Here is a 26,002-nt window from a genome sequence, read left to right on the forward strand (position 1 = left end):
TACGTATCAAAAGATTTTTAAACAGCCCTTCTTCAATTGGATAACATGGCAGTGTACAAAGGAAGTCCAAAACTGTTCACAAAACCATACAATACAACCAAATAAAAACAACATTAAGGGTCAGTAGAACACAATAGGACAAGGAAAACAACTAAAATGCCCAAGTAAACAAAGACGTTTTGACAAGGTACCAAACAGATAACCAAACTAGCTGATGCTGTGTCCGAATCAGATCATTTTTCCTTGGCTGCTAGATGCCTCCCTCACCTGCATCTTCCCAGAGAAACTTTGGGGGGAGCACTTAGGTCCTGTGTTTGCTAGAGCTATACATTCTGGGGCTTTTCCAAGCAGCTGTGTAATCTGTACAGTGCTTTCTGGCACTTGCCTCAGCTCAAGCGCTCTGTCTTCGTGAGAATCCCTTTAGAATGCAGCTCAGTGTTGAACAAGATGTGCATAATGAAAAAAAAATATTGCCAGGACTTTCAAAGTGTGAAATGGGTTCCTATGGAACCATAAGGAGAAGCAGGTACTCCCTTGACATCCTATGCAGCCCAGTGATTGTGTATGCTTCACTGGAGCACAGAGACAGAGTGCTGAGCTGCTCTCCCCACTCAGTCAGAGGTAGAAACCGATGGGGAGACATCTTGCTTTGCTGCATCAAATAACAAGGCTTAAGTCAAACAGAGCAAATGCACAGGATTTTTCCGATGGATTTTGACTTCAAGAAGGCATAATTAGCTTTGATTCATGTGCTCCACATTAATTGGTTTTGCGGGCTGGACCAGACGTGTGCTAATCATAGTACTTATATGTGCTCCATTCATACGAACACAAGGACAACTTACAGGCCATAATAAGACCCCTGAAGCAACTAATCTGCTAGTGGGGTAGACTGCTGTAGGCTGATTCACAAATGCCTAGTTTGTACAACACATAAGCATCCTTTGTATAATGCAATGTGTGACAGAAGATGCTGTGATTTCCTATCCTTTTTTTTTTTTGGAGGCAATATAAATCCCTTAAAGAAAGACACGGAAGTCAAAATTAATTGGTGTTAAAAGTCCATTTTAAAGTTTCAACTATTGGGAGAATGGAGCCCATTTGCCCACCTCAGCTGTTGATCCCATTGCTTGCTGCTAGCACATGTATTGAACCCCTGCAGAAGAAGAGATTGAAGCTTATCTCCCAAGTTCCTTTCAGCTGAAATGAACAATGCACCTCTTATTTTGGAAATAACTTTTTGCCCTTCCAGCCCCACCAAGAGGTCCTGAAAATTGAACCTGGGACCACAGGAGATGCTCTACCACTGATCTGCGGCCCACTGAGGTTAACTCCCCTTTGAAACCAACACCTTTAAAAGTGACTTTGGTTGTCTTGTGCCTGCGCAGATTACTTAGCATTTGGCTGCTGAGTGGAGTACTGTATTGTTAGAATTTTTGTTGTCACACGTGAACAAGCTATAACCCTTTATGAATTGCACAACCTACGAAAATATGAGTGCTTTATTGATTATTTACTTGTTTGCTATATTTCTATTCTGCCCAACAGCAATATATGAGTGTATATCATTAAAAATAAAACAGTTACCTAATAAGATGAAACCATAAAATCTAAACACAGCATAAATCAGGAGCAGTGGATAAAAACAATATAACCACACTAATAGGTGGAGCAATAATGTTCGCGGATCTTAAAACTCTAGAAATATCACACAATCTGTACATCACTACAACTTTTTAAATATTAAAATATTGATCTTCCATACTTCCAGTGATCTTCTTGATGTTCCGATATATAGCAAACACTGTTACTTTGTGGTATAAATTGACTTGAGTGTTGATTTTCTTTTCAAGCAAGAAAACAAGTTTCTGCCTCTCCCCCACGGCACACACTATTAATCTCTACTAGGTTAGCTTTGATATTTGAGTATCGTCAAGCAAATGATGTATGTTAAAGAAATACATACATTAGCTCTGACCAGTTCTGCTAAAGATTAGGACAATATTGGCATTCAGTCCAGCATTTTACAGTAGTGTCAAAAACTATTATCAGTGAAGTCACAAATCTGATCCAAGAGATACATAGATATTTCACATTCATGAAGCATCATTTATACCTGGAAGAGTCTCTGTATATTATCATATTTCCATTCAGGGCAACAATCCAACCAATAAATCAGGTTCATAGTATTTTCACATTGGTCATGAACATTCTTCATGTGCAGATTGGGTGATGTTTAATATTAATTGCAACGTGGTTCAATTAGCCATAGTGTCAAGTTGACAGGTTGCTCCTGGCTCTGCTTGGTTTGCAGTGGATTGGTGATGAATATTTATAGATTGAGAAAGATGCTTTTCCTTCATCCAACAATACATTTTATTTATTAACTGAAAAGCCCTTGAAATATACACAGCCTGCTATGCCATGTCCAAAAACACTTTTGCATCTCTGTGTGTATGCAAGTATATTCATTCTCTTATTTTTGATGTGGAGACAAGTAACAGGAAGTGTTAATAAATGAAAAGACTTTGTGAGTGAAGCATTGTTACATGCAGCTTTCTGCAGAAACTGCAGAATTGTGATACTACTGCAGAATTGTGTGAGAAGCAATCAGTGGGTAATATAAGTTGCATTCTAATTGTTATACAAGTTTTTTATTCACTGTCCAGTTGAGAGGTGAAAATGAGGGTGATTTTTGTTAGAGTTTTAGCCAAGAAGACATGAGTATGAGATATTATGTTGCTTTTTCTTTTCTTTTTAAATCGTTTACATATTCGCCATTGTGGTTCTAAGAGCATCATATTGATTTGGACTTCATTCAGATGAGCAGCAATGTGTCTGGATTAACCCCAAGATTGAAAGAGAGTGATTCTGATCTCACCTCACTGTTACACTGCTGCTGGGATTCCACTTGTCACTCGCAATTTGCTTATACTGAGCAGTGAAACCATATTTCTGGCAGTTGTCCATATTTGATAGCAATCTTTGCTGGCCACCTTGATCATCTCAACAATAGGGCACTTAATTAATAAATACTTATTTGGATTTCCTTTCCCAATGACATCAGTGGAACTAATGCATGATAAGACATATGCCAGCACAGGGAAATCTTAATTTTCACATCCACCCTGCTGTGGCTATCAAGACTGCTGGAAAGCACATTCACTCTATGTTAAGATTCCAAGCAACATGTACTATTGTAAAGAGGTGACATTTTAAGACTGAGATCCTATGCACACTCACCAGAGAGTAAGAAGCATGGCATTCAATGAGGCTTGCCTTATGAGTAAACATGCATAGGATTTTGTTGCGATATATTTCCTACCCTCTTTCTTTCCTAATCTTGATTAGCTGTTGATGAATTGATAATTGAACTTTAAATGTTAAATTAATTACTTGACTAGTCAGTGTTACTTAGAAAAAACCCACAAACAAGTCTGAGTGAAGAACTGTGGGAGGTGGCAGGGAGTGCAGAGGGCAAGAAAAGACATTAAATCCAGGCTTCCAGCAGTCAGGCTCCAGAACCTTATATCTTGTGCTACCAGCAGTGCCGGATTTACGTATTAGCTAAATCACGTATATAGCTTAGGGCCCCACTCACTTGGCCCCCCCCAAAAAAAAATTTAAAGGGGAAAAACTGGATGTACATTTCTAAAATATAAGATGAAAAACAAACAAAACCTACATACAGCAAGTGTTTTATGTTGTGTAGGCTCCTATGATGTAAGTCAGGGGTCAGCAAAGTTTTTGTGGCTTGGGCCAGTTCACGGTCCTGCAGGTGCTGCGGTGGGCTGGAGTGCGCGCACACGCACAAACACTATTTTTTGTCTCCTTCCAGTGCAGAGGAGGCGTACACAGCTTCCCATTGGCTGCAGGAACTTCCTGCAGCCAATGAGAAGGTGGCCAGCGTTGCTGAAGGTGGTCCCCACTTTGGTCTGCACCAGTTTAGTGCAGCGCACAGGAGCTGACTGAGTGGTCGGTGGGGGTCCCCAAGGGGGTGGTGGGGGTCCATGGGCTGGTTAAACAATCCCTATAGGCCACTTGTGGCCCATGGGCCTTTGGTTGCCGACCCCTGGTGTAGGTAATAGGCCCCGCCTGCTATATAAAGGGCTCCATTACCTTCAGTAGCTTAGGGCCTCATCAAACCTAAATCTGGCCCTGGCTACCAACATTCTGCTTCTATTGTACATCTGAAACTGAGCTTGAGGCTTATAGGGGACCACCTGGACTGCAGTTCCAGCTTGCTTGTGGCACAAGCAAAATTTTACTCTGAAGTGTGGCCCAGAACACTGTTCTACAGGTCCTCCACTTTGCCTTCAAAGCTGCTTATGGCTGTTCTGCATTTTTTTTTAAAAAAAAAAAAGCGAAGGAAAAGAATCTCAGAACTAGGTGAAATATTTATTCATTTTTAACTTTCTATATACCATCTTTCAAATTACGAATTCAAACATAAATAATATGACACAAATAAAATGCAGTTTGTGCAGAGTTAAAATCACAGCTAACTCACTAGAATTAAACACCCACAAGAGCTTGAGATAATGGTATTTTGGTGCTAATTTGAAATATACTGATTATTGTTGGCAGAGGAGAGGTGATTCCATAGAGAGGGAGCCACTACAGAAAAGGCTTTCTTTCCACCCCACCCCCCTCCATTGCTGCTAAATGAACCTTTATGTGCCACAGCCAGGATGACTTCATCAGCCAATCATAGCATTCAGGAAGGGAAGAGACTAACCTGATCCCAAGCTGTAGTTTCACCCTAAGGCGTCCTAGTTACATGGCTGCCTGAACAGGTGCAATTATATTGATCTCTGAAACAAGGCAATCATAGCAATTTAATTCAGCTCAGTATTATGTCCTTTTACAGTGATTGCCTTTCATATGCCTTAATTCTGATGACTGACAATATTTTAAGATCAAATAGTTTATCCACTTTGCCTCTTGTTGAAGATCTTTCTCCTTTTTTTGCGCTGATGCTAACTTAAAAAGGGAAGTTATATTAAAAATTTGGAGGGGTAAGATATGGCTCTGGAGAACTGTTGCCTGGATAGAATTTTGATTGGTGATTAATTTAATTGGCCGGAAATCATTCTGTTTCTGATTTATATTCTGCTTGGGACTGTCTCTCAAGCTCATGCTAATCAGTAACTCGTTTTTCCTATCAAACAAAATTTACAGACATGAGCATAAACAAAAGCATTCTGCCAGGAAGGTGACCTTGCTCTCTTCACAAGCAGCATGTTAGTAATTGATTTCAGTGTTACACTGTTGTTGATGCACTGGGCATCTTTCAGGGCATAAAGATGGGTAGATTTTTTTTTTAAAAAATAGACAATTATTGAGAGTAGCTGGCAAATATTTTGTTTTGCTAAAACATTTCTGAAGAACAGGAGCAAGTATTATGAACATGCCCCATTTGTCCTTAAGATAAATGAATGCTATGCTGCTAGAATTCTTGTTGATATGTATCTGTTACCTGTGAGGCAAGGTGAGGCGACCGCCTCAGGTGGCAGGATCCACAGGGGCAGAATCCGCTCCCTCCTCCATGCTATCTCTACAGGGGCCTCTCAAAAAAAGGGAGGCTCTGCTGGTCTGGGGAAGGTGGATTGGATTCTCCTTGATCTTCACTCACCTCTTCTTCCCTGGTGGCAGGGGTGGGGGGGGGCAGGTGCCATTTTGTGGTTCACCTCAGGTGTCAAAATGTCTTGGGGCAACCCAGAGGCAACTGCTGTTGGCTGCTCCTCCAGTCTTGATTGCCTTGTATCAGCCTGGCAGCGGCAGGGCTCTTCAAGCCACAGAGGCTGGAAGACAGCAGTGGATGAGTAGCTCATCTGAGCACAACCAGCCAACAATCTCTCGCCACTACAAACTGGAAAATCTCAGCAGCAGTAAAGAAGGGCATGGTGCATATGTGCTGTGTATATGGTGTAAATGTGATATGTACTTACATGGGAGAGAATATGGCTAGCAACGCCCAGTTTGGCTCACTGCCAGTGCCAGCATGTAGATGCCGGATGGCTGCCCAAGGGTGAAAGTGACCACCCCGTTGCATGTTTGTACTATCAGTTATTCCTTACAGTGATGCCCCTTTAAAGGGGACATCCTAATGCTGCTGGTCTCAGTATAGTGGTACCTCGGGTTACAGACGCTTCAGGTTACAGACTCCGCTAACCCAGAAATAGTACCTCGGGTTAAGAACTTTGCTTCAGGATCAGAACAGAAATCACGCAGCAGCGGCACGGCAGCAGTGGGAGGCCCCACTAGCTAAAGTGGTGCTTCAGGTTAAGAACAGTTTCAGGTTAAGAACAGCCCTCCAGAACGAATTAAGTTCTTAACCCAAGGTACCACTGTAGTTGTATTGGTTGTTACTAAACACATAACAGCTTCTTTCCTACTTCTGAGGAATAAGCAGGCAAAAGTCTCCAAATTTATGCTTTATTGCCACTATGTGATTGTGATTCTAAAAAAACATATTTTCCCCTTTCTCACTCACCTTCCTACACTTCCTTGAATTAATACGTTGTGCAGTAAAATGTATTTGTTTCTTGTTTGAGCATCGCCAAGGTTTTTTCATTAATTGTGATGTATAGGATGATGCTTGTGCAATCTGACAACTTTGCAAGCTGTAAATTGAATGTTTTATGGCCTGTTGAAAATGTGAAAAGAAAGCAACAACTGCCATCAGCTTCAGTATTATGTACCTAATAATTTTCTAAACCTACTGGAAGGCAATTTACCGGTATAACAGCTCTGATGGTGACTTTGCCCTGGCTTATGATACAATCCCTTATGTGTCTACTCAGAGGTAAGCACCACTGAGTTCAATGGGACTTAACACCAGATAATGTTAGTATAGGGTTTCAGCCTAGTTATTCTGCTTTCACAAAACACTTGCAAAAGTTTTTGGGGTTTTTTGAGTAACAAGAAAGTAAGAGATAAATCACAATTTTTTAAAAACCTTTTGGGATACCGTATATCCAGAGTTATGTACGCAGAAGGCCTCTTGCACAATGTTTAGCATCCTTGTTCCACACTACAGCCTTTTGTAGTCTCTGAAAATCCTTGCCTGAGTGTTTGGGGGACTTCATGAAAGGCCTGGGACATAACAGGGGGATGCTGTATGAAGGGATAATTCCTGAAAATCAGGCAGAGGCATCTAACGAGTGAGGCACATGACAATATGCTAAGAGATCTATAAATGTTACTAATTTGTTTTCTTTCATTTATATCCTGCCTTTCTTCCATCACAAGTTGTCTTCTATCCAAGCACACCTTTGCTTCAACAAGATGGCAGTTTTGTGTACCTTCACAAAATACCCTAGGATACATTTATATTCCTTAATATGTGAAATATGGCCATTTATTATTCTTATTTCTCATTAGTAGAACAGGGAGGTTTGCAGCAGCCTTCTCACTCCCCACTTACCTGGCTGAGCCAACAGTGATGCCAGACTAATTCTTCTTGTTCAGGACATAGATTATTTTCATACCAACACAGCTGGCTTTTCATCAGTGTTTGCACTGCTGATAATTTGACAACAACTAATGACTGTCTGCATCAGATATCTTAAATAGGCAACTTGTTAAAAAATAGGAGAACAGGCTTCATAGTCATGCTGTCCTAAACTGCTCTGCAAATTGATGCATGAGACACCGATGACACAGTAGCTATATAAGTAAGCAGAAGCAGCTGTTTTGCTTTTAGCAATAATTCACTGAGGGTTTACAGTAATAAAACTTGTTTTATTGGGATGAAAGCAAAAAAGACTGTGTATCGGCAGCAAATAGTGAATCACAATTCACTGAAGGAAATACTAAAACAGACATCCATTTAACCAATCTTTTGACTATCTTACTCTCTGCTTGGTCGTAAACAGTAAGATGGTTCCTCTGCCTAATGATCTTGAGCCATGGAAGGATAATGGGGCTGCAACCCCAAACACATAGCAGTAAGTCCCATTGAATTCAGTGGTCCTTGCTGCTGGGCAGGCCCAGACAGAGCGGGGGCCATATGGTCCACTTGGCCCGTGCCTCCGATTCCAAAGGGCGCCTCAGTCAGCATATTCACAATCACAGGGGATGCACTGGGGTGAACGCGGAGGCGCAAAGGCAGATACGCAGATATGCAGATACTGTTCAAGCCTTGAAATAAAATTATTTGTCAGCATAACTTTTGTGAAAATTATTTATATACTTTCTTATTTATCTATAAGACTTCAGTTATCCCCAGGGTAAAAAAAGGGGGGCACATTATCTACCTGGCCTGGGCCTCTGCCTGGCTCTGCAAGGCCCTGCTGCTGCTGGGTAGATATGCATAGGATTGCTGGAACTGGCAGAAATGACCGGCAGAATTCGAGACCAGGGAGAAGATCAGGTGGAAGAAGATTGGAAGAAATTTAAGGATTATTTACAGAAATATTGTAAAATTAATGAATGTTAGAACGATGTTGGATTTTGATTAAGGGGCTTTCTGTAAAAAACGAAGAAGTAAATGGGAAAAATAGTGTAAAAGAGAGGGAAGGGTAAAGCCAAAATATTAAGATAAGAAGGGAGATGAAAGTAAAAGAGGGAAAGGATTTGCTGATCGAACAATGGAAATGGAATACAAAGGAGGGAGGTACGGGGAAGTCCAGGAAAAAGCTAATGCAAGATCTATTTTGAAAAGTGAAGTTGTTTTTAACCGTTGTTATATTATATGTTAGTTTTTTGTTATGTGTTAAGGTGTTTTTTTTTTGTTTTTTTTTTCTTTATTGTATCTTTGTTGTTGTTGTCTTGTTGTTTTTGTGTTATGTTTGGCTTATATCATACTATGAAAACTTAATAAATATCAATTAAAAAAAAAGATATGCATAGGATTGCATTGTGAGAGTTACTCACATAGTTTAGTATGTTGAACCTCCTGCTGATGGATCTCACCATCAACTGGGCAATGCATTGCAAAGTGTTTGTAAGCCATCTTGGCAAGTACCGTATTCTTAAGCTTTTTGGATCCCAAAATTAAGGCTTCCTTCCTAAGTATTTTCAGTGATACTTGGCTTTTCTGGGTGAACTTATCCTAAATGTTAGTTTACTAAACTGAAACAAGCATCGGCTCCAAGATGCCCAAGTTCTTCTCTCAAATATCAATTTGCATTTATTTATTTATTTATTTATTTATTTATTACATTCAAAGCACCATCCAATTTACCAGATCCTCTGAATGGTTTATAAAATCCAGATACTTTAGAAAGCTAGTTCTACTCAGAATAGACCCATTGAAATGAATGGACATGACTAACTTAGCTCTATTGGTTTCAGTTTGGCAACTGAAGCTAGAACTAATGTTGGGTACAATTCAAAAATCACCGTAAAACCATCACAAAGCTGTACAAGATTAATAAAAACAATAACAAGCAGTACTAAAGGTGAAGCAGAATTGGCCTAGTTATTGCAATCATTATTAAAAGGCCTGGGGACACAGAAATATCTTCCCTTGGTGCTGAAAATATGCTTTTGTAGACACCAGATGAACCTTCATAGGGACTGCAGTCCAGAATGGGGGCACAACTATCCACATCTCCTCATTAAGTGGGGAGACCAGGAGAAAGACCTCTGATTATTACAGTCTTATTTGCAGTGATTTCCATGCTGCCGTCGAACAAAGTAGGAGGGGATGGGCCTCTTAACTTCATGGTTTGCAAAGCGGGACCAAAGGTTTTCTCACAAATTATTACCTCAGGTCCTGCAAGCAGAGTAAACAGAGCTGTGCCCACCCTGAGGCTGTTCACAATCATTCCAACAAGTCTCCGCCTATGCCAGGCTCCCTGCTTGAATGCCCATAACAACTGTAGATTCAGGAAAAGTTGGCTGTTAGAGAGGAAAAAAGCAGCCCTGAATGGTTCTCACAGATGAATGCTGACTTATGATGATGGCACAGGGACTATGGTTAAAGTAGGACGATATCTAACAAAAGCCTCTTGGGTGACTGATTTTCTATTGCTTTTAAAAGAATCCTTCTCTTCTGGGGCTGAAGCACCTTTTTCCGTTTAAGCGGAAAGAGACTCCTGTGAATCCATACTTCTTGTTGACACACGCTGCGCAGAGCAGACTTGTAACACTAACCAAAAAATGGCTCTCTGCCAAGTTATAAGTATGGATAGTCCAAAACTGCCTCTATATATAAGTTCTTCACTGAGAATGTCACTCTCCTCCGCCCTGCAAACACACCTGCACTTTGCCTCCAGCCTAGATTGTCTTTCTCTGTGCCATGAGTCCAATTCTGACATAATCTCCCCAACATCCTGACGTCCTTGGAATTAGCGCCAGTGCTATTCTTCACCCAGCAGCTGTTGGATGTGGAGCTGCCTACCTGTCTTGTTTAACTCAGTGGGTTTTTTGTACTGATATTTCATTGGCAGCTGAGTCTTGGGTTCTTTCTGGGGAAGAGGATGTGCCCCAAAACAATATATTGATATAATCCCTATATTTTTTCAGTTATTCGTTTAGATTGGGAGTAGCAGATGTTGTACTCAGCTGCCATCATTCCAAACAATCAGACATGCTAACTGGGACTGATGGGAGTTAGAGTTCAACATCTGGAAGGTGTCGCATTGGCTATCCCCGGTTGATATATGCAAAGTATAACAAAACAATCCCATAGCAGAGCTCGTCAAATGAATTATATTTATATTAGCCATAAGCCATTGAAGACAGCAGAGCTATGTTGTCATGTAAATGAAGATAACAAATGCAAAGAATATGAAAAAAGGAAGAACTGAGAAAAATAAGAGAAGAAGATATGTGGCTGCTGATCCCTTTCCCCTATTGTTATGCATAAAAGAAAGAAAGAAAAGAAAAAACTAAATCCTAGTCCTGCACAATGAGGAAAAAACAGGATTTTGCTTTTCTAATGTATGCAGTATAATCTGTCCTTCCAGGCAACTCCTGTTTTTGTCTGTTTATTTCAGTAGGATAAAGTCTAACAGTATTGTATCTCATTATTAGAGAAATACACATCCCTCAAAGCAAAATGTTCACATCCACTGAATTAAAAGCAATTCTTCTGTGGCTAACATGCCATGCCAGCCTTTCAACAACTATATTTACACGTGTGTTTTGAGCATTATCAGGATGAGCGTTGAATCTGGAACAGAAATACACACTATCAAATCCCTGCTCATCTTTAAAAGCTTTGGAAAAATCACTGTTGCTAAAATCTATGTGGGATAGGGTTGGTATGGAGTTAAAATGGGATAATTATATATTACCTCAGTCAGGAGTGTCTTCAGGAGCATGTTGCTTCCACTTAGCTTTCAAAAGACATTTGAAGTAGTATAATGTGCATTTATTAACAATATCTGGGAAGTCTTTTGCTTAATTTCTGTTAGCTAATAAATCTGGGGTCGAAAGAGGGGATCTGTGGGGCATAAATTATGACACAGAATGCATTGGAGAAAGTGTGAGACATGTAACTTGATAGTTTTGCAACCTTTTTTTTTTAAAGCAAGCAAATACAACAACCCTGGCTCTAGTAGTTCTACATCTGTAAAATTCATTTCTCATTCTGTATAGCTACATACTTTTATAGAGATTATTGCCATAGAAACAAAACAGTAATATGGTGAGAAGTGCTGGCAATAAGGGGGATTTGACCACCTTTCCAGATTTAATACTGTATGTACGCTGCATTTAATATAATGTAGGATGAACAGCAATCATTTGAGGCTGGGAAGATTACTATCAATACACCGCATACCCCCCTTTAAAACAAGATACTTCTATAGCTTCTTTGCTTGCTAGAGTAACACAAATTCAATTACTGTTAATGAGCATGCTGTCCTTTCGAAATCAAGCCTTCTTGTTGTCTTGTTTGGTTTTTAATCAAGAGAAGCCCCCCCCCCTTTCTTTCAGTAGTTGGAGATCCATCACCGACAATATTATTACAGATTTTCTGGAAACAAATGTAGGAGTGAGTTAGACCAAACTGCAGGGACTTTCTCATTGAATAATGAAAATTCTATCAATGAAGCCTGAATAGGGTTCAGTGCACTGACAACCTTGTCATTCAAATCCAAGTGAAGTAACATCTCTTTCCCAGCACCACCTTTTGTTCATAGTTAAAACTAGTGAAGCATTATTCATATTACACCCTTCTTCCATCCAACATGGGATCCAAGTCAACACACACGTGGTTTCCAGGACGTCTCCCATCCAGGTACTGAGCAGACTCTGACCTACTTGTCTTTAACAAGGTGGTGGTCTTATGTGCCTTCAGACTATACCCTGCAGTGGTCCAAATCTAGAGGAACAACAGGGACAGTGCATTGTATTAAATGCTAATAATATGCCACAGAATGGCTGCTCCATGTATTAATTTATTAGGAAAGTAGGAAGCTGCCTTATTCTGCACCAGACCATTGGTCCATCTAACTTAGTGTTGCCGACATTGACTGGCAGTGGCTCTCTGGGATTTCACACAGTGTTTTCTCCCATACCTACCCGGAAATTTTAGGAAACTGAACCAGGGCTTTCTACATGCAGAGCAGATGCTCTATGAGCTCAGGGTCCCTTCCAACTCTACAGTTCAATGATTCTATGATTCTATGAGTGAGCTATGGCCTTATTATTCTTAAGATATTTCCAACTCCTCGAAAGATTCCATCAATGGAGTCTCTGAAAATTTTTACACGTCACTTAGGAAGACAGGCGAACTAATACCAGTGTACTGGAAGAAGCAAAGATCACCAGTGTCGAAGCAATGATTCTTTGACATCAACTGTTGTGCGGATGCCTGATTATCGTCTTCCAAAGCAACTGCTCTATTCCAAATTTAAAAATGGAAAGCCTAATGCTGGTGGTCAACAAAAGAGGTTTAAAGACTGTCTCAAGGCAAATCTTTAAAAATGTAGTATAAACACCAACAGTTGGGAAACACTTGCCTGTGTGCACTCCAATTGGAGAACAGCCTTTACCAAAGGTGTCATAGGCTTTGAAGGCACTCAAACTCAGGACGCAAGGAAGAAACGTGCTAGGAGGAAGGCACACTTTGCAAATCTACACCGTGACCAACTCCCGCCCGGAAATGAATGTTCCCACTGTGGAATGACGCGTGGATCCAGAATTGGCCTCCACAGTCACTTACGGACTCATTGTTAAAACCGTGTTTATGGAAGACAATCTTACTCGGCTACGAGTGATCGCCAGAGAAGCAGCAGCATGAATAAAGTGGTAAGGAGTGCATAAAAGCAAGGTAGAAAAGAAAAAAGAAAAGAAAAGAATTTCTTCTGCACTTTTTAAGCCAAATACTTTCTCCAAGCCATTTTTCAGGATTTTTTGTTGTTGTATGCGCTATTTGGATGTTCTTTGCTGTTGTGCTGCACGCTATAGGAACAAACAGTAGGACTGCACAGAGTAGCCCCACATCAGATGTCTGCAAATACAGTGTGAACATCCGGAGCAAGGGGACCTTTGCACATAGAGTTGTATGCATTAAGGTTTCCCTAGTATCTGCAATCCTGGTCATTCATGGGACGCGGGTGGTGCTGTGGGTAAAAGCCTCAGCGCCTAGGGCTTGCCGATTGAAAGGTCGGCAGTTCGAATCCCCACGGCGGGGTGCGCTCCCGTTGCTCAGTCCCAGCGCCTGCCAACCTAGCAGTTCAAAAGCACCCCTGGGTGCAAGTAGATAAATAAGGACCACTTACCGGCGGGAAGGTAAACGGCGTTTCCGTGTGCTGCGCTGGCTCGCCAGATGCAGCTTTGTCACGCTGGCCACATGACCCGGAAGTGTCTGCGGACAGCGCTGGCCCTCTGCCTCTTGAGTGAGATGAGCGCACAACCCTAGAGTCTGGCAAGACTGGCCCGTACGGGCAGGGATACCTTTACCTTTTAGTATCTGCAATCCTGGTCATTCAGAGTTGGAGGTCCCAGCAAAGGCTTTATGCACCCAACTATTTGCCATAGCCATTCACACTGGCTGCATAGAAGTCAGGAGATGTGCAGTTAATAGCAGGGCCATCGCTAATTGGTGCAGCCCCACTCCTTATTCCTGGATAATTCCACATGAGATTAGAGAGGAACCAGAATAGACCTCTTCTATAGCTACATATCTGCTTGATGTTTTCTATTCCTTTTGAACAATGACTAATGTTTGCACGATGAAGGGGTCCAGTAGATGGCCCCAAACGAAGTGTGATCTGCCTCATGACCACAGAGTGAACTTCAGTGGACTGGACACATCAAGAGATACCACCCAGAGCAACTTTGTGGGCCTCAGCAAGACAGGCAGGCTGCTACTAATGGCGTAGCTGGCGTAGGAACAGGGCCAGGGATGGATCCCAAATAGCTTTGGCAAAAGAAGGGTTCCTTGCCATTTAAGAGGCTAAGTAAGTGCTATAACTGCCCTGCCAATGCTGAAACCACCTGCTTTTGCAAGGATTCATCCTCTCTTCTCCCACCCATGGGAGGTCCAGGGAGATATCTGTGGGACATTTTAAAAGCATTGCCACACATATCCTGCTGCCACAGTGTCAGATTGCTGCTACCTTCACAATCCATAGAAAGCCCCTGTGTAATTTATCATTATCATCATCACTCGGCACCTTATTATCTTTGCCTTGTTTATCCTCAGCAGAAAGCACTGTGTGAGTCAAGTTATTTCTGGCAGAAGGAAAACTAAGAATGAGAAAGAGAACAGTAATACATATCCACCCTGTGGAATGTGAACCTAGGCACAATGCTGGGGCACACACTCTTAATTTCTTTTCCCTCAAATAAGAGTTGATTCCTTAATGTTTTAGTTTAAGCAGGCATAGACATTGAATTGTTTGAGTTATCAAGATGTGCTGTCTGCAGAATGTTAACTACTGAATTCAGGTGTTTGAAACTTGACAGGTTTATTAATAGGAATATATACAGCTGCCTGACAGGGCTCTTACAGGCTTTCACCTAAGCTACAGGCAGGGAACCTGTGGCTCTCCAACTGCTATTGGGCTCCAGCTTCCACGAGCCTCAGTCAGCATGGTCAACTGTAAGGGATGATGGGACTTGGAATCCAACATCTGAAAGGCCATAGTTTCCCCATCCCTGACCTAGATTAAGGGCAAAAAATGAGGGGAGAGTCTTCAGGCAGTGCACAATTAATTAATTGTTCCTGAAAATGGCCATCAGAGTGACATGTGTCACTCTGCATCTTCAGGGTCAGATGTGGGATGGCAGGCTCTGGAGGAAGATGAAGAGACAGATAAGGAAGAATGGGGAGGGGAGGCTGGGCCAAGGAAAGCACTTCCCTGTCAGATGGCAATGTTGGAACAGGAGTCCTAGCAAGCAGCAAAATTCGTACTGGGATTTTTGGGGGAAAGGCATCTCTTCTTCCAAACACCTGAGAGATTTTGCAAACTTAAATCTTTCCTTTTAGTTATTCACTGTTGGGTAACATTTCAGTTTATGGCCATAGCTCTAGTTGAACTTCTGTGCTGACATTAAGATCTTGCTCTGCCTTCTGTTACAGGGATGCCCCAAACACTGAGCTCTACCAGCATGTTTACTCCTTGTGGCTTCAGCCCTCATCATCTACATCCACCCAAAGAAGGTGATGAAGGAGGGCTGATCTTTCAAGATGGAAACCTCACCTCAGCATCTCTTGATGCTTTAATCCAGCATCTTATACCTACAGCCGACTACTACCCTGAGGTAAGTCCTATGTTAATGTAAGCTGCCACATCGCTTTCATGAACTGGATCATTGGGAGGAATTCTTGCTATGTCCATCATACTGTCAGGGCATGCATTTCAGCTTGCCAGACAGAATGTTCCCCCCTCCCTTTTCACTTACTGTCCTGGGAGTTCTCTCAAAAACCCCCAGGGCCATTTTGGGGGGGGGGAGAGAGAGGAAAGCCCCATTGCACAAGTGGTGGTCTTTGTACAGGGCTTCCACTGATGGGACTCATCCATTTCAAATCCCAGTTCAAGTGCTAGCTACCACTTTAAAAGTCCTAAATGATTTAGGACTAAGGTACCAATGGAACAACATCTCCCATATGAGTCTTCATTCACGTTTCAGTCATTGTGGGAGATTTATCTGAATCCCACTGTTGTCGGAGGTTTGGTTGAGGGCTTTCAACATAGTAGGAGGTCTGCTTGGTTTATGGGGCCTTAAAATGCTATTCTTTTTGAATGAGCTTAAGGTCTGGAGTATACTGAATGTGATCTCCCATACTGTTTTACTGGATCACTGCAAGTTTTATCAATAGTGTTCTATACTTTGTGAGTTGTAACCCTACTTGGGTATTGCTGTATTCAGTGGAATGATAGGGAATAAATATTTATGATTATGTGATTCTTGTAGAGCTCTTTCACACTGAAGTAGCATGGTTGCCCAAGTGGAAAGGAAATTTGTTTCATGACAAGAATTATAAATGTTTGATGAAATGTAGGATACACTGCAAGATAAATGGTTCTGTGTAACCCTTTGATTTAACCTGAAGTTTGTATTATTCTTCCTAGACTTCATCCAAATCACTGGGGCAAAGTCAAGGGGAGGAAGGGATGTTAAACAAATATCATATACTAAGAATAGCCTAACCAGCTGGATCAGGGGGCGTGTTCATATTATTGCTAATTCTAGTTTGCTAAATGCTTTCAATTGCACTCACAGTTAAAAGAGCTTAAGTTCCATTTAGTTCAATTACTTCTAAACATGTATAACTTAGGGCTCAATTGCAGCCACTGTTAACTTGGCTTTTGTTGTTACATCTAGAAGTACTTCATTAGTGAGAGTCTATAGCCTAACAACTTTTGATTGAAAACAATGGTCATTTACATGAAAGGAAATGAGCACTCAATATTGCAGCCTTAGCCCATGAAAAGAGTAGCTATTTATTAAAAAGAAACTCCACTGTGCTGGAGATGAATACTCTACCAAGGCTAATGCTTCAAAGTCAATAATTGCAAAGTTCAGCAAATTCTGACATTTTTAGCAACACACACATGAACATGATACATATCCATATTATATTCACAGTTTCATATATTCATAGATTAATTTTGTCCTGTGAATGAAGCATGAAAAAATTGGAAACTAAAAGTATAACAAAATTGTCTAATTTCTTTGCCTATTTTTTTTTGTTGTGAAGCAGATGTTTAATCTTAACGTTGTTGGTTTTTTCTTCATGTAACACTGCAGGACTATACAATAACTTATGTTTTTTGCATAGGTGCTGTTTAATTAGCTGCAACAATATTGGTTTTTATCCTCAAACATGTGTCTCAAAAATGTGGTTAACAGTTTTGATCTACTAATTAAAAGGTAAAGGTACCCCTGCCCATATGGGCCAGTCGTGTCCGACTCTAGGGTTGTGTGCCCATCTCACTTAAGAGGCCGGGGGCCAGCGCTGTCCGGAGACACTTCCGGGTCACGTGGCCAGCATGACGAAGCTGCTCTGGCGAGCCAGCACCAGCACAGCACACGGAAACGCGGTTTACCTTCCCGCTATAAAGTGGTACCTATTTATCTACTTGCACCTAGGGGTGTTTTCGAACTGCTAGGTGGGCAGGAGCTGGGACCGAAAGATGGGAGCTCACCCTGCCGCGGGGATTCGAACTGCCGACCATACGATCGGCAAGTCCTAGGCACTGAGGTTTTACCCACAGCGCCACCCGCGTCCCTGATCTACTAATTACTTGAAATTAAATCATATTGCGTTCAATATAATGTAATCCCAAGTAAGTGTGTAAGATTTCCAGCAATCTACTTTCAGCCTGCTGAATATCATTAGGAAAAGGATCAATGGCTATATCAGGGGTAGGCAACCTAAGGCCTGGGGGCCGGATGCAGCCCAATCGCCTTCTCAATCCAGCCTGGGGACCGTCCGGGAATCAGCGTGTTTTTACATGAGTAGAATGTGTCCTTTTATTTAAAATGCATCTCTGGGTTATTTGTGGAGCATAGGAATTTGTTCATATTTTTTTTCAAAATATAGCCCAGCCCACCACATGGTCTGAGGGACGGTGAACCGGCCCATGGCTGAAAAAGGTTGCTGACCCCTGGGCTATATGCTACATCCATGGTTGGAGGCAGTAAGCCTCTGAATACCAGTTGCTGGGAATCACAGGTGGGATGAGTGCTGTCTTTCAGGCTTCCCATAGGCATTTGATTGGTTACTGTGATAGATTCAGAACAAACAAAAGGAAGTAGTTTTTCTCCATTCACATAGTTAATCTGTGGAATTTCTTTCCAGCAGGTAGATGACTTTACAGGGGGGATCAGACAATTCAATGATGATAAAGTTTTAGTGGCTACCAGTCATGGTGTCTGTATGCTGTCTTGGGAATACCCATTTCTGGAGATCCAGAGGGTGTCATGTTCCGCTTGCAGGGGTTCCAGAGTAAGAAAAAAGATGCTGAACTAGGCAGGCACTTGTCCTGATCCAGCAGGGCTCCAACTCCTATGATACATTCCCCAAGGAGAGCAATCATTATATTACAGCTGTTTATCTTGTACACGAGTAAGGCTCTGTCTTCTTTTCAATATATGTAATCTCTCCTCCTTGCAAAGTCTTGCTGTGGGTTCCCTTTGAGAAATCATCGCTCATATTTATTTGCAGATAAGTTTGCCTCTTTCCCTTTTCCAGAAGGCCTATATCTTTACATTCCTACTGAGCTCAAGACTCTTCATTGAGCCTCATGAACTTCTGTCCCGAGTTTGTCACAAGTGCATCGAGCAGCAGCAGCTGGATGACCCAGTGCTGGATAAGGTTAGTACTACCAATGGCGGGTGGGTGGGACTGCCTTTGCAAAGAGCTGCCAGTGCTAGAGCAAACTAAAGAAATCCCCTGGCTTTACTCTCTTTTGAATCTTTTGATTCCTTGCTGCCTGTGTGCATTCACTCCCATGGGGTTTTTGTTGATGCTGAGTGCCTAGCATGGTTGCATTCTAACATAACATCAGTGCCTCTGAGCAAAGCTGCAGGCACTGGGTGTAGCAAACACTTCAAATCCCCTTCTACCTTCCTCTTGCAGCCTGTCTCAAGTCTTCCCAGGTGGTTTCCCTTTCCTTTCTTGAAGGTTTCACTGAAGCCTTCGGGGTTCCAGGAGGAATCATTTAAGCTGTGCACTGTCAAGAGCAGTTGTCACTGCAATGCTATATATCTCAGTTTTGCCTAATGCATCGTCCCTTAGCCCTAGGCATAGTTTGCAATCTTTCCAGGCTTACCTGTCACTGGCAACTCCCCACAGCAGAATTGCAATTGCAATGAATGCCTGCATGACAAAACAGTAATATATTTGTACTTGGAAGCACTGCTGTATATCTAGCTACACATCAACAACAAAAACAAAATTGTTCTGTTGTTAGGTAATGATTCCCTAACAGAATGCAGAAAGGTAATGTTTCTCTTTGTAGTAAAGTCTCTTCATAAATACAATGGTCTTGCTTGCTCAACCTGTTGAACCTTAGAATTGTAGGACACACTTGTGGGATGTATTATTACTAGAGCACTCAAGTACAACATTTTCCTATTGCCTAGAATAGACACACACGCGAATGTGGCTCCAGACAGGGAGGACTTCCTGTCATACCTGCTCTGGAGCTTCCTCCCCCTATGTGTGACCAGGTAGATGGGTGTTGACCCTAGCTGACCATGCAGCCATCTCTCTCTTGGACTCTTACTCTCTTACCCTTGGACTCTCACACTCCTGGCTTTTAGCCAGCGCATGGCTCAACCTTCACATAGGATGGAGCCCACAAGCAGAAAGTCTGAGATGTAGCTCAGACGTCTTTTCACTCTAACCACTAGATAAAGCCTGTCTTCAAATTACTGCTGTGAACTGAATGTGAGTAAAACATTATTCTTACTTTTAAAAAAGACTGTGTTGTGTTACTATTATTTTAAAAGGGAAGTAAAGGGGAAACCTACTAGGAACAATCCAAACCAGACAAGCCAGAATGGATTGCTTAATTTAAGGATTCTAACGAATCATCAACTTGTTTCCAATAAGTTGCAAGGGGAATGTGCTCTGCTGTTTACTCACTAGTGTGAGTGAGGAGGGTTAATATCAAAACAATATTTCCTCTCCTAACTTCCTTAACATTCCCACATCACTATGGTTTTCAGCAATGTCTACACTTCCTTCTCAGGGTTTTGCTTGTGACAGTTCTCACCTGCATAGAGTACTGGCACGTATTTCCCCCCGCCTTCCCCTGGCACCAATTTGGTACTGACACTCATGGCTCTTTCATCAATATATGAAAAGCAGTACTCCCCCCATTGCATTATGTAGGTCACAGCATGGACATCCCAAATTATTTCTCTTTGCATCATGCCTTTCTGCAAGTGCCATTTTTGAAAATGCTTCTACAAACACAACTTGGAAACTGGGTTAGTTTAGTTCCCAGAATAGTTCCCATCCTCAACTGTCAAAACTTTTGTTAGAATGTCAGCAGTGCATGAATAGCAGAACTGTATTGTGCCTTTGCTTCTTCAAAGTTGAGTCTGGTGGCAGGGGAAAGATTATAATACATCCCCCATCTGGCTACTCTGTCACTGAAAATAAAAAAACCCTGGTGTTAAGAGTGATAGTTTGTGGTGTGAACTTGGCCTTTAAAGCTTATAAAAATAGCCCATGTTTAGCCTCAGGAAGGTACTAATTCACCCAGAAATATTCAGAATGCTGACTTATCTCATGTGATCCAACAAGAAGATTCTCAAGGTAAATCTTTATTTCCTGGCTGTTTATCCAGAAGAGGAAGACTCACAATGCAGTCCTAACCATGTTTACTCAGAAGTAAGTCCTACTGAATTCAGTGGTGCTTACTCCCAAGTAAGCAGGATTTGGATTGCAGCCTCAGGCAGTCTTACTGTACAGTCACAGACCTGCTTAACAGCCTTACTCAGCTATTTTGCTATTTTCAGAAGCCCTCATTAGGAAGATTTTTTACAAGTATGTACTTGCTCAGGGACTGGGAATCTGTGACCCTACAGATGGTATGTTGGACTCCAGCTTCCATCAGTGCCAACCAGCAAGGCCAGTGGTGAGGGAAGATGAGAGTTGTGGTTCAACAGAATCAGGACTTCCTCATCCCTGTAGCATCCCTCGTCCTAGTACTCTAGCTCCTCAACAAGCCCTGAGCTTCCATATTTAGAGAGAGAATGGACAAGCAGCCAGGTGTCTCTTTAACACAGGGCCTAACATTGGGAGGGGAGGCAGCATGAAATGCTTTCTCAGTGCTTCTCTTCCCTAAACCGCATATCTGTCTTCAGCCATGGGTAATAGTGGTCCTAAATGGACAATGGTGTAATGGTATAGGGGCAGAGGAAAAGTCACAGGGGAAAGGTAGAGCCTCCCTGCTCTACCACGCACAACGCTCATGAAATTTCATAGGCCACCTATATTATGTTCACTGATAGTAAGAATGTTGCATTTGCCTTGAGACCTGTTTTGGTCACATGCTAAAATGGGCACTTTGATGAGTTTGGTTGAAAAAGCAGGAAGCTTCAAGGCACACAATATAATTTTGTTTGATTAGAGGGTGCCTTCCGTCCAGAGGCTAAAACAAGGAAGTTCTCTCCTCTCATTCAAGGTTTCCATTGATGTAATGAATACGTGTGCTGTTTGAAAATAGGCTTCTTAGATTGCTCCTAAAACATTTAGGATCATTGGGCATATCATACTATAACACAGAAGATCTGACCCCAAGTATCTTAGAGGCAGAGAGCAGGAAAAGCCAAAGCGGTTTCCTTTGGCAAATACTTGTTAGGTTCAAAAAGAAACATTTAAGAATAGGTTATAGCTGTACAAGAGAAGTGTATAGCCAAATATTGAGAACATCCAAAGTAGGGATACTTGTGGAATTCTATCATTGCAAATTCCAGTGTGAACCAACACACACACACACACATACACACACACACCAGACTAAAGTACAAAACAGAACATTTTATTTCTGTGCTTGGCTGGAAAAAGTAAAAAGTAAAAGAAAAAACCAATTATTTAGAAATGCATATTTTGAGATAGAATAAGTGTTTAAAAGCCATAGGGCAGAAAAGGCTTAGAAGTGAACACATGCAAAAGTGCTGCAGATTAGAAATAGTCTTCCGTCCCTAATACAAGGCCATCTATGAAACTAATTTAAATCACTCTATAGGCATGTTGGTGTTCTGCAAGTACCACCATTCCGGAATCAGCATTAGGTTAAACCACCAGATCTTTTGGCTGAGAGTTCTTAAATTTGCATCCATCTTTTTTTATTTCTAATTTCAGGCACGAATCAGAAAATTTGGGCCCAAAATACTACAGTTATTGACGGAATGGACAGAAACATTTCCATATGATTTTCAGGACGAAAAGATGATTGGCTGCTTAAAAGACATTATCCACAGGATAGCTCCATGTGATGAGGTGAGGATGGCAGCAATTTAGAGATATACTGAGAAGGTGCATAATCAACAATTGTTCAGTCAACTGTTTGTTATTAAAAATTACTTTCACTATGGAAGAGACTGGGGGGGGCAAATTCCTAGTAAATTTTCAAATGACATTTTCTGAAAATATGATTATCAATAGAAAGAAATATATAATATTGTTAAATTATTTCTGAGCTAAGATGTAAAAAGCTAGTTGCATGGTCAACTAAAAAGTTCACCCAGGTGACCTAATTTATTTGTTGACTAATTTTAAAAAATGGAAAAGGAAATTTCCATTTAAAAAAGTTTATGGAATGTAGGTTGGATTCGGATATTAGAGTAGACTCACTGAAATATAAGGAACTTAAGTGGCATCCCTAACATAAGGTAGTGGATCTATTTCAGCTTTCACCAACACAGTGTCTTCCAGGTGTTTGGGCTACTGGAGCTGATGGGAATATGAAGGGCACCAAGATCAGCAAAGACTGTTCTAGTCTAAACATGGCTAAGGGTGCAATCCTAACTTACATAGTCATAAATCCAGTTGAATGCCATCCAATTTATATTTGAGTAGACATTATTAGAATTACACTAGGCCATTCTCTTTTTGGGTTTTATTTTGTATCTTCACACCTTGTCCTTTTTTCTTCTTCCTTTTACCCTTCTTTATCCTCTGACATTTTGCTTAGCAAAACCAGACCTAATTGCTGAGCTAACTAATATGGCAGTGTGAGATATTGCAGAATGGGAGATATTGAAACAAGCAAACAGAAAGAGAGTACCTAATTCAGATTGACTAATATCCTGATGTTTTACATGAAAGATTGCAAAACCAACGGTCCCAAACATCAGCTCATTTTGTGGCCTATTAACTTTTTAGGATATAAACAGTTAAAGGAACCATGAAGCTGTCAGTGGAGGCTTGAATCATTTTAGATTCCTCCTAATTAGCCAGCTAGCAAACAGTGAATATTGAGTTGCGTAGCTTTCAAAGGAGGAGCTTTAAGTTATGCACAATATAAATAACAAATTAGACATCGGGGAGCTGTGTTCAGATTGGGCTCTTAATGACTAAGGTCATAGCCAGCAACCAAAGAGCTACTTTAGTCATGCTCAAAATCTTCAACATACCCAGTTCAATGTTCATTGAACATTGACTGGCAGCTAGTGAAGCCACCGTAGAAAAGGGAAATGGAGACATTGGTATGAAGAAAGCCTTAATAAGGTATGGATAATTTATATGGGGCATTATCCAACCAAGTGCTTCCTCTAGGGAAAGGATTTCCAGTTGTGCAACTTAACTTCTCCCCCTTCTTCTCTCCTTACTTGCCCTCTACCAGGGGCATACGAAGTGGGGGGGGGGCGGAGGGGGCAGATCCTGGGTGCCACTCGGGGGGGTTGACAAGATGGCCCCTGCTTCCCCCCATCTGTAGAGTGGCCGAGGGCGTGCACAGTCAGTAAGGGTGCCGTTCGCGCGGTGTCCGTACTGGCTGCCTTTCGCATGGCGACCATATGGGCTGCTGCGCATGCGCACTCTGTATGGGATGCCGCACATGCGCAGTCTGTACGGGTTGCTGCTCATGTGGCAGTCCGTACAGATGCCTGTATGGACTGTGCACACGAGCAGCAGTGGGCGGTTCACCCTGCCTCCCGGCGTCCCGCCCTGGGTCCCAGAGAGGCTTTCTCCGCCACTGCCCTCTGCACCCTCCCCAAATTTGTTTGAGTGTTGGGAGAACCCCTAGAGCAGATTTAGGAGACACATGGGGGATGCATTGATATTAATCTTTTTATTGGATTTTCTCTTCCAACAATTCTGCAAGGTAAGTAATCTTTATTTCCGTTTTACAAATGGGGAGCAAAGGCTGAAAGAGAATGTCTTTCCTAAAGCCACACAGTCAGTTCATAGCAGAGATGGGACTTGAACCCAACATATACTCAGTGTCCTATCCCCTGCTCTACATTGGCTCTTTCTCCTCTTTCTGGTACTGCTGTTGCTTCCACAGGGTGGAGCTGCCTAAAAGAGGCAGCTCTCTTAGCTGGTGATTTGAAGTTGGCTTGTTGAATAACTAGCCAACTAAACAAGCTTGACCTTGATGCAATATCAAACCTTGCAAAACATTAAACTTCCTTTGCAAGGTAAGAGCAAACTGTGGTCTGATGGTTTAGGTGAAATGGCAACCTAAGGTTTGCCTGAGCACCAGGATAAAATTGAAGCACTGGAGTGGGGGGAGAAGACACAACTTATGAGCTCAAGGCTCCTCACCGTGTATCTAACATGAGGCTATGGGCTGGTTGGGTATTGGTAGTAAAGGCAGCAGTAGGAATTGTCTTCAGCGGTGGTCATCCAGATGCTGTGGAACTGAAGACCCATTAGCCCCAACCAGCATGATGGGTGATGGAGTCCATCAACATCTGCAAAATATCACATTGGCCACCCCCGTCTACAGAATCAATAGATGCAGGTTGCTGCAGCAAAGGTCTCATTGGCCTTTTGGTTGATCTCCAGACAGTTCACATAGCAAGAGTGTGCTTGTATCTATGAAGCTGGGCTTCTTAGATAAATAGCTTCCTCCTGGGTGCTTTCTACCCCCCCCCCCTTTTTTTTTTGTCCAGATGGCCATAGCTGCCAATTGTTAAGCAGTTTTTATCTTGCAATCTGAATGAAGAAAGGATGCAAAGATAATTATGATAATTATGAGAGTTCAAAGTGAACGAAATATTCACGCTGCTGAAAACATACCAACCCTATATGGGAAATGGAGACGTTGACTTTGAGCCTGTTGACATTCAGGGTCTGCTCCCATTGCTTTCAACTGGAGGAGCAGCCTGGACTGTGCCAGAGTTCTTCATAAACAAATCTATATTAGTTGGCTGTGGTGGGTGGAGAGCTGGGAAAAAAACCTTAATGCCAGTCTCCCTGAGCAAAACTAGCAATTAATTAAAGGAATAAGTCACAAGGTCCTATTTATGCAGCTATCTTTTGAAAGGGAAGCATGAAAGAGAAACTGTTCCATGGTGGGGTCTGTACTTGTTTGAAGGGAAAAGGGCAGATCAAATCAAAAGTGCAAAAGAATCCTAGGATTATGGAACACATTTTATCTGTTACTGAAATGAGATTGGGATGATTCCTTACAGCAATATTTTCCTGCTCTTTATCCAGCCTGGTTTTTGGAGGCTTCTTGCAGTGCTTAGAAAGGTATGCATACTGAGAAGCAGTTTCTTTTGCCAAGAGTTACAATTTGCATTTTGAAAGAGAAAGCTTAATTAAAATCTGAATTTCTAAGCCACCTGCTGGGGCTTGCCATCTTCCTTAAATGTGTTTCTGCTTGAGAATGAAATGTTTTTCTTGAATATTAAACAAAAGTACTCTTTGGTTCCCAAACTGGATATTTAAAGGGAAATAGGATTTTTCGTATAGATACCTACCAGCAGAAATTTTTACAAAGTTCCAAATTAAACTGCACAGTCATTGGCATGTTAAGAGTTTTAAAAAAGAGGTTATTTCTATTATAAAAAAGATATTCAGGAATACATTGTGTTTGTTAAATATTTTCTTAGCCACAGTGCTCAGGACAGTTGTTTGTTTGTTTACAACTTATGTATGTCACCCAATAAATGAATATCC

General features: G+C 41.7%; 1 protein-coding gene across 3 annotated transcripts in view; it reads left to right on the forward strand.

Moving 5' to 3' along the window:
- Nucleotides 1-26,002, forward strand: part of RASGEF1C (RasGEF domain family member 1C) — an 82,872-nt gene that overhangs the window by 29,407 nt on the left and 27,463 nt on the right. For all 3 annotated transcript variants that reach the window (XM_083428695.1, XM_083428693.1, XM_083428694.1), the window contains exons 2-4: nucleotides 15,488-15,669; nucleotides 18,608-18,730; nucleotides 22,235-22,372. In XM_083428695.1, the coding sequence (XP_083284821.1) occupies nucleotides 15,490-15,669; nucleotides 18,608-18,730; nucleotides 22,235-22,372 (441 nt within the window). In that variant the 5' untranslated portion in view covers nucleotides 15,488-15,489. The remainder of the gene's footprint in view (nucleotides 1-15,487; nucleotides 15,670-18,607; nucleotides 18,731-22,234; nucleotides 22,373-26,002) is intronic.

The sequence above is a fragment of the Podarcis tiliguerta genome (genome assembly GCF_965153285.1).
Source record: "Podarcis tiliguerta genome assembly, chromosome: 2".
Classification (NCBI taxonomy): domain Eukaryota; kingdom Metazoa; phylum Chordata; class Lepidosauria; order Squamata; family Lacertidae; genus Podarcis; species Podarcis tiliguerta.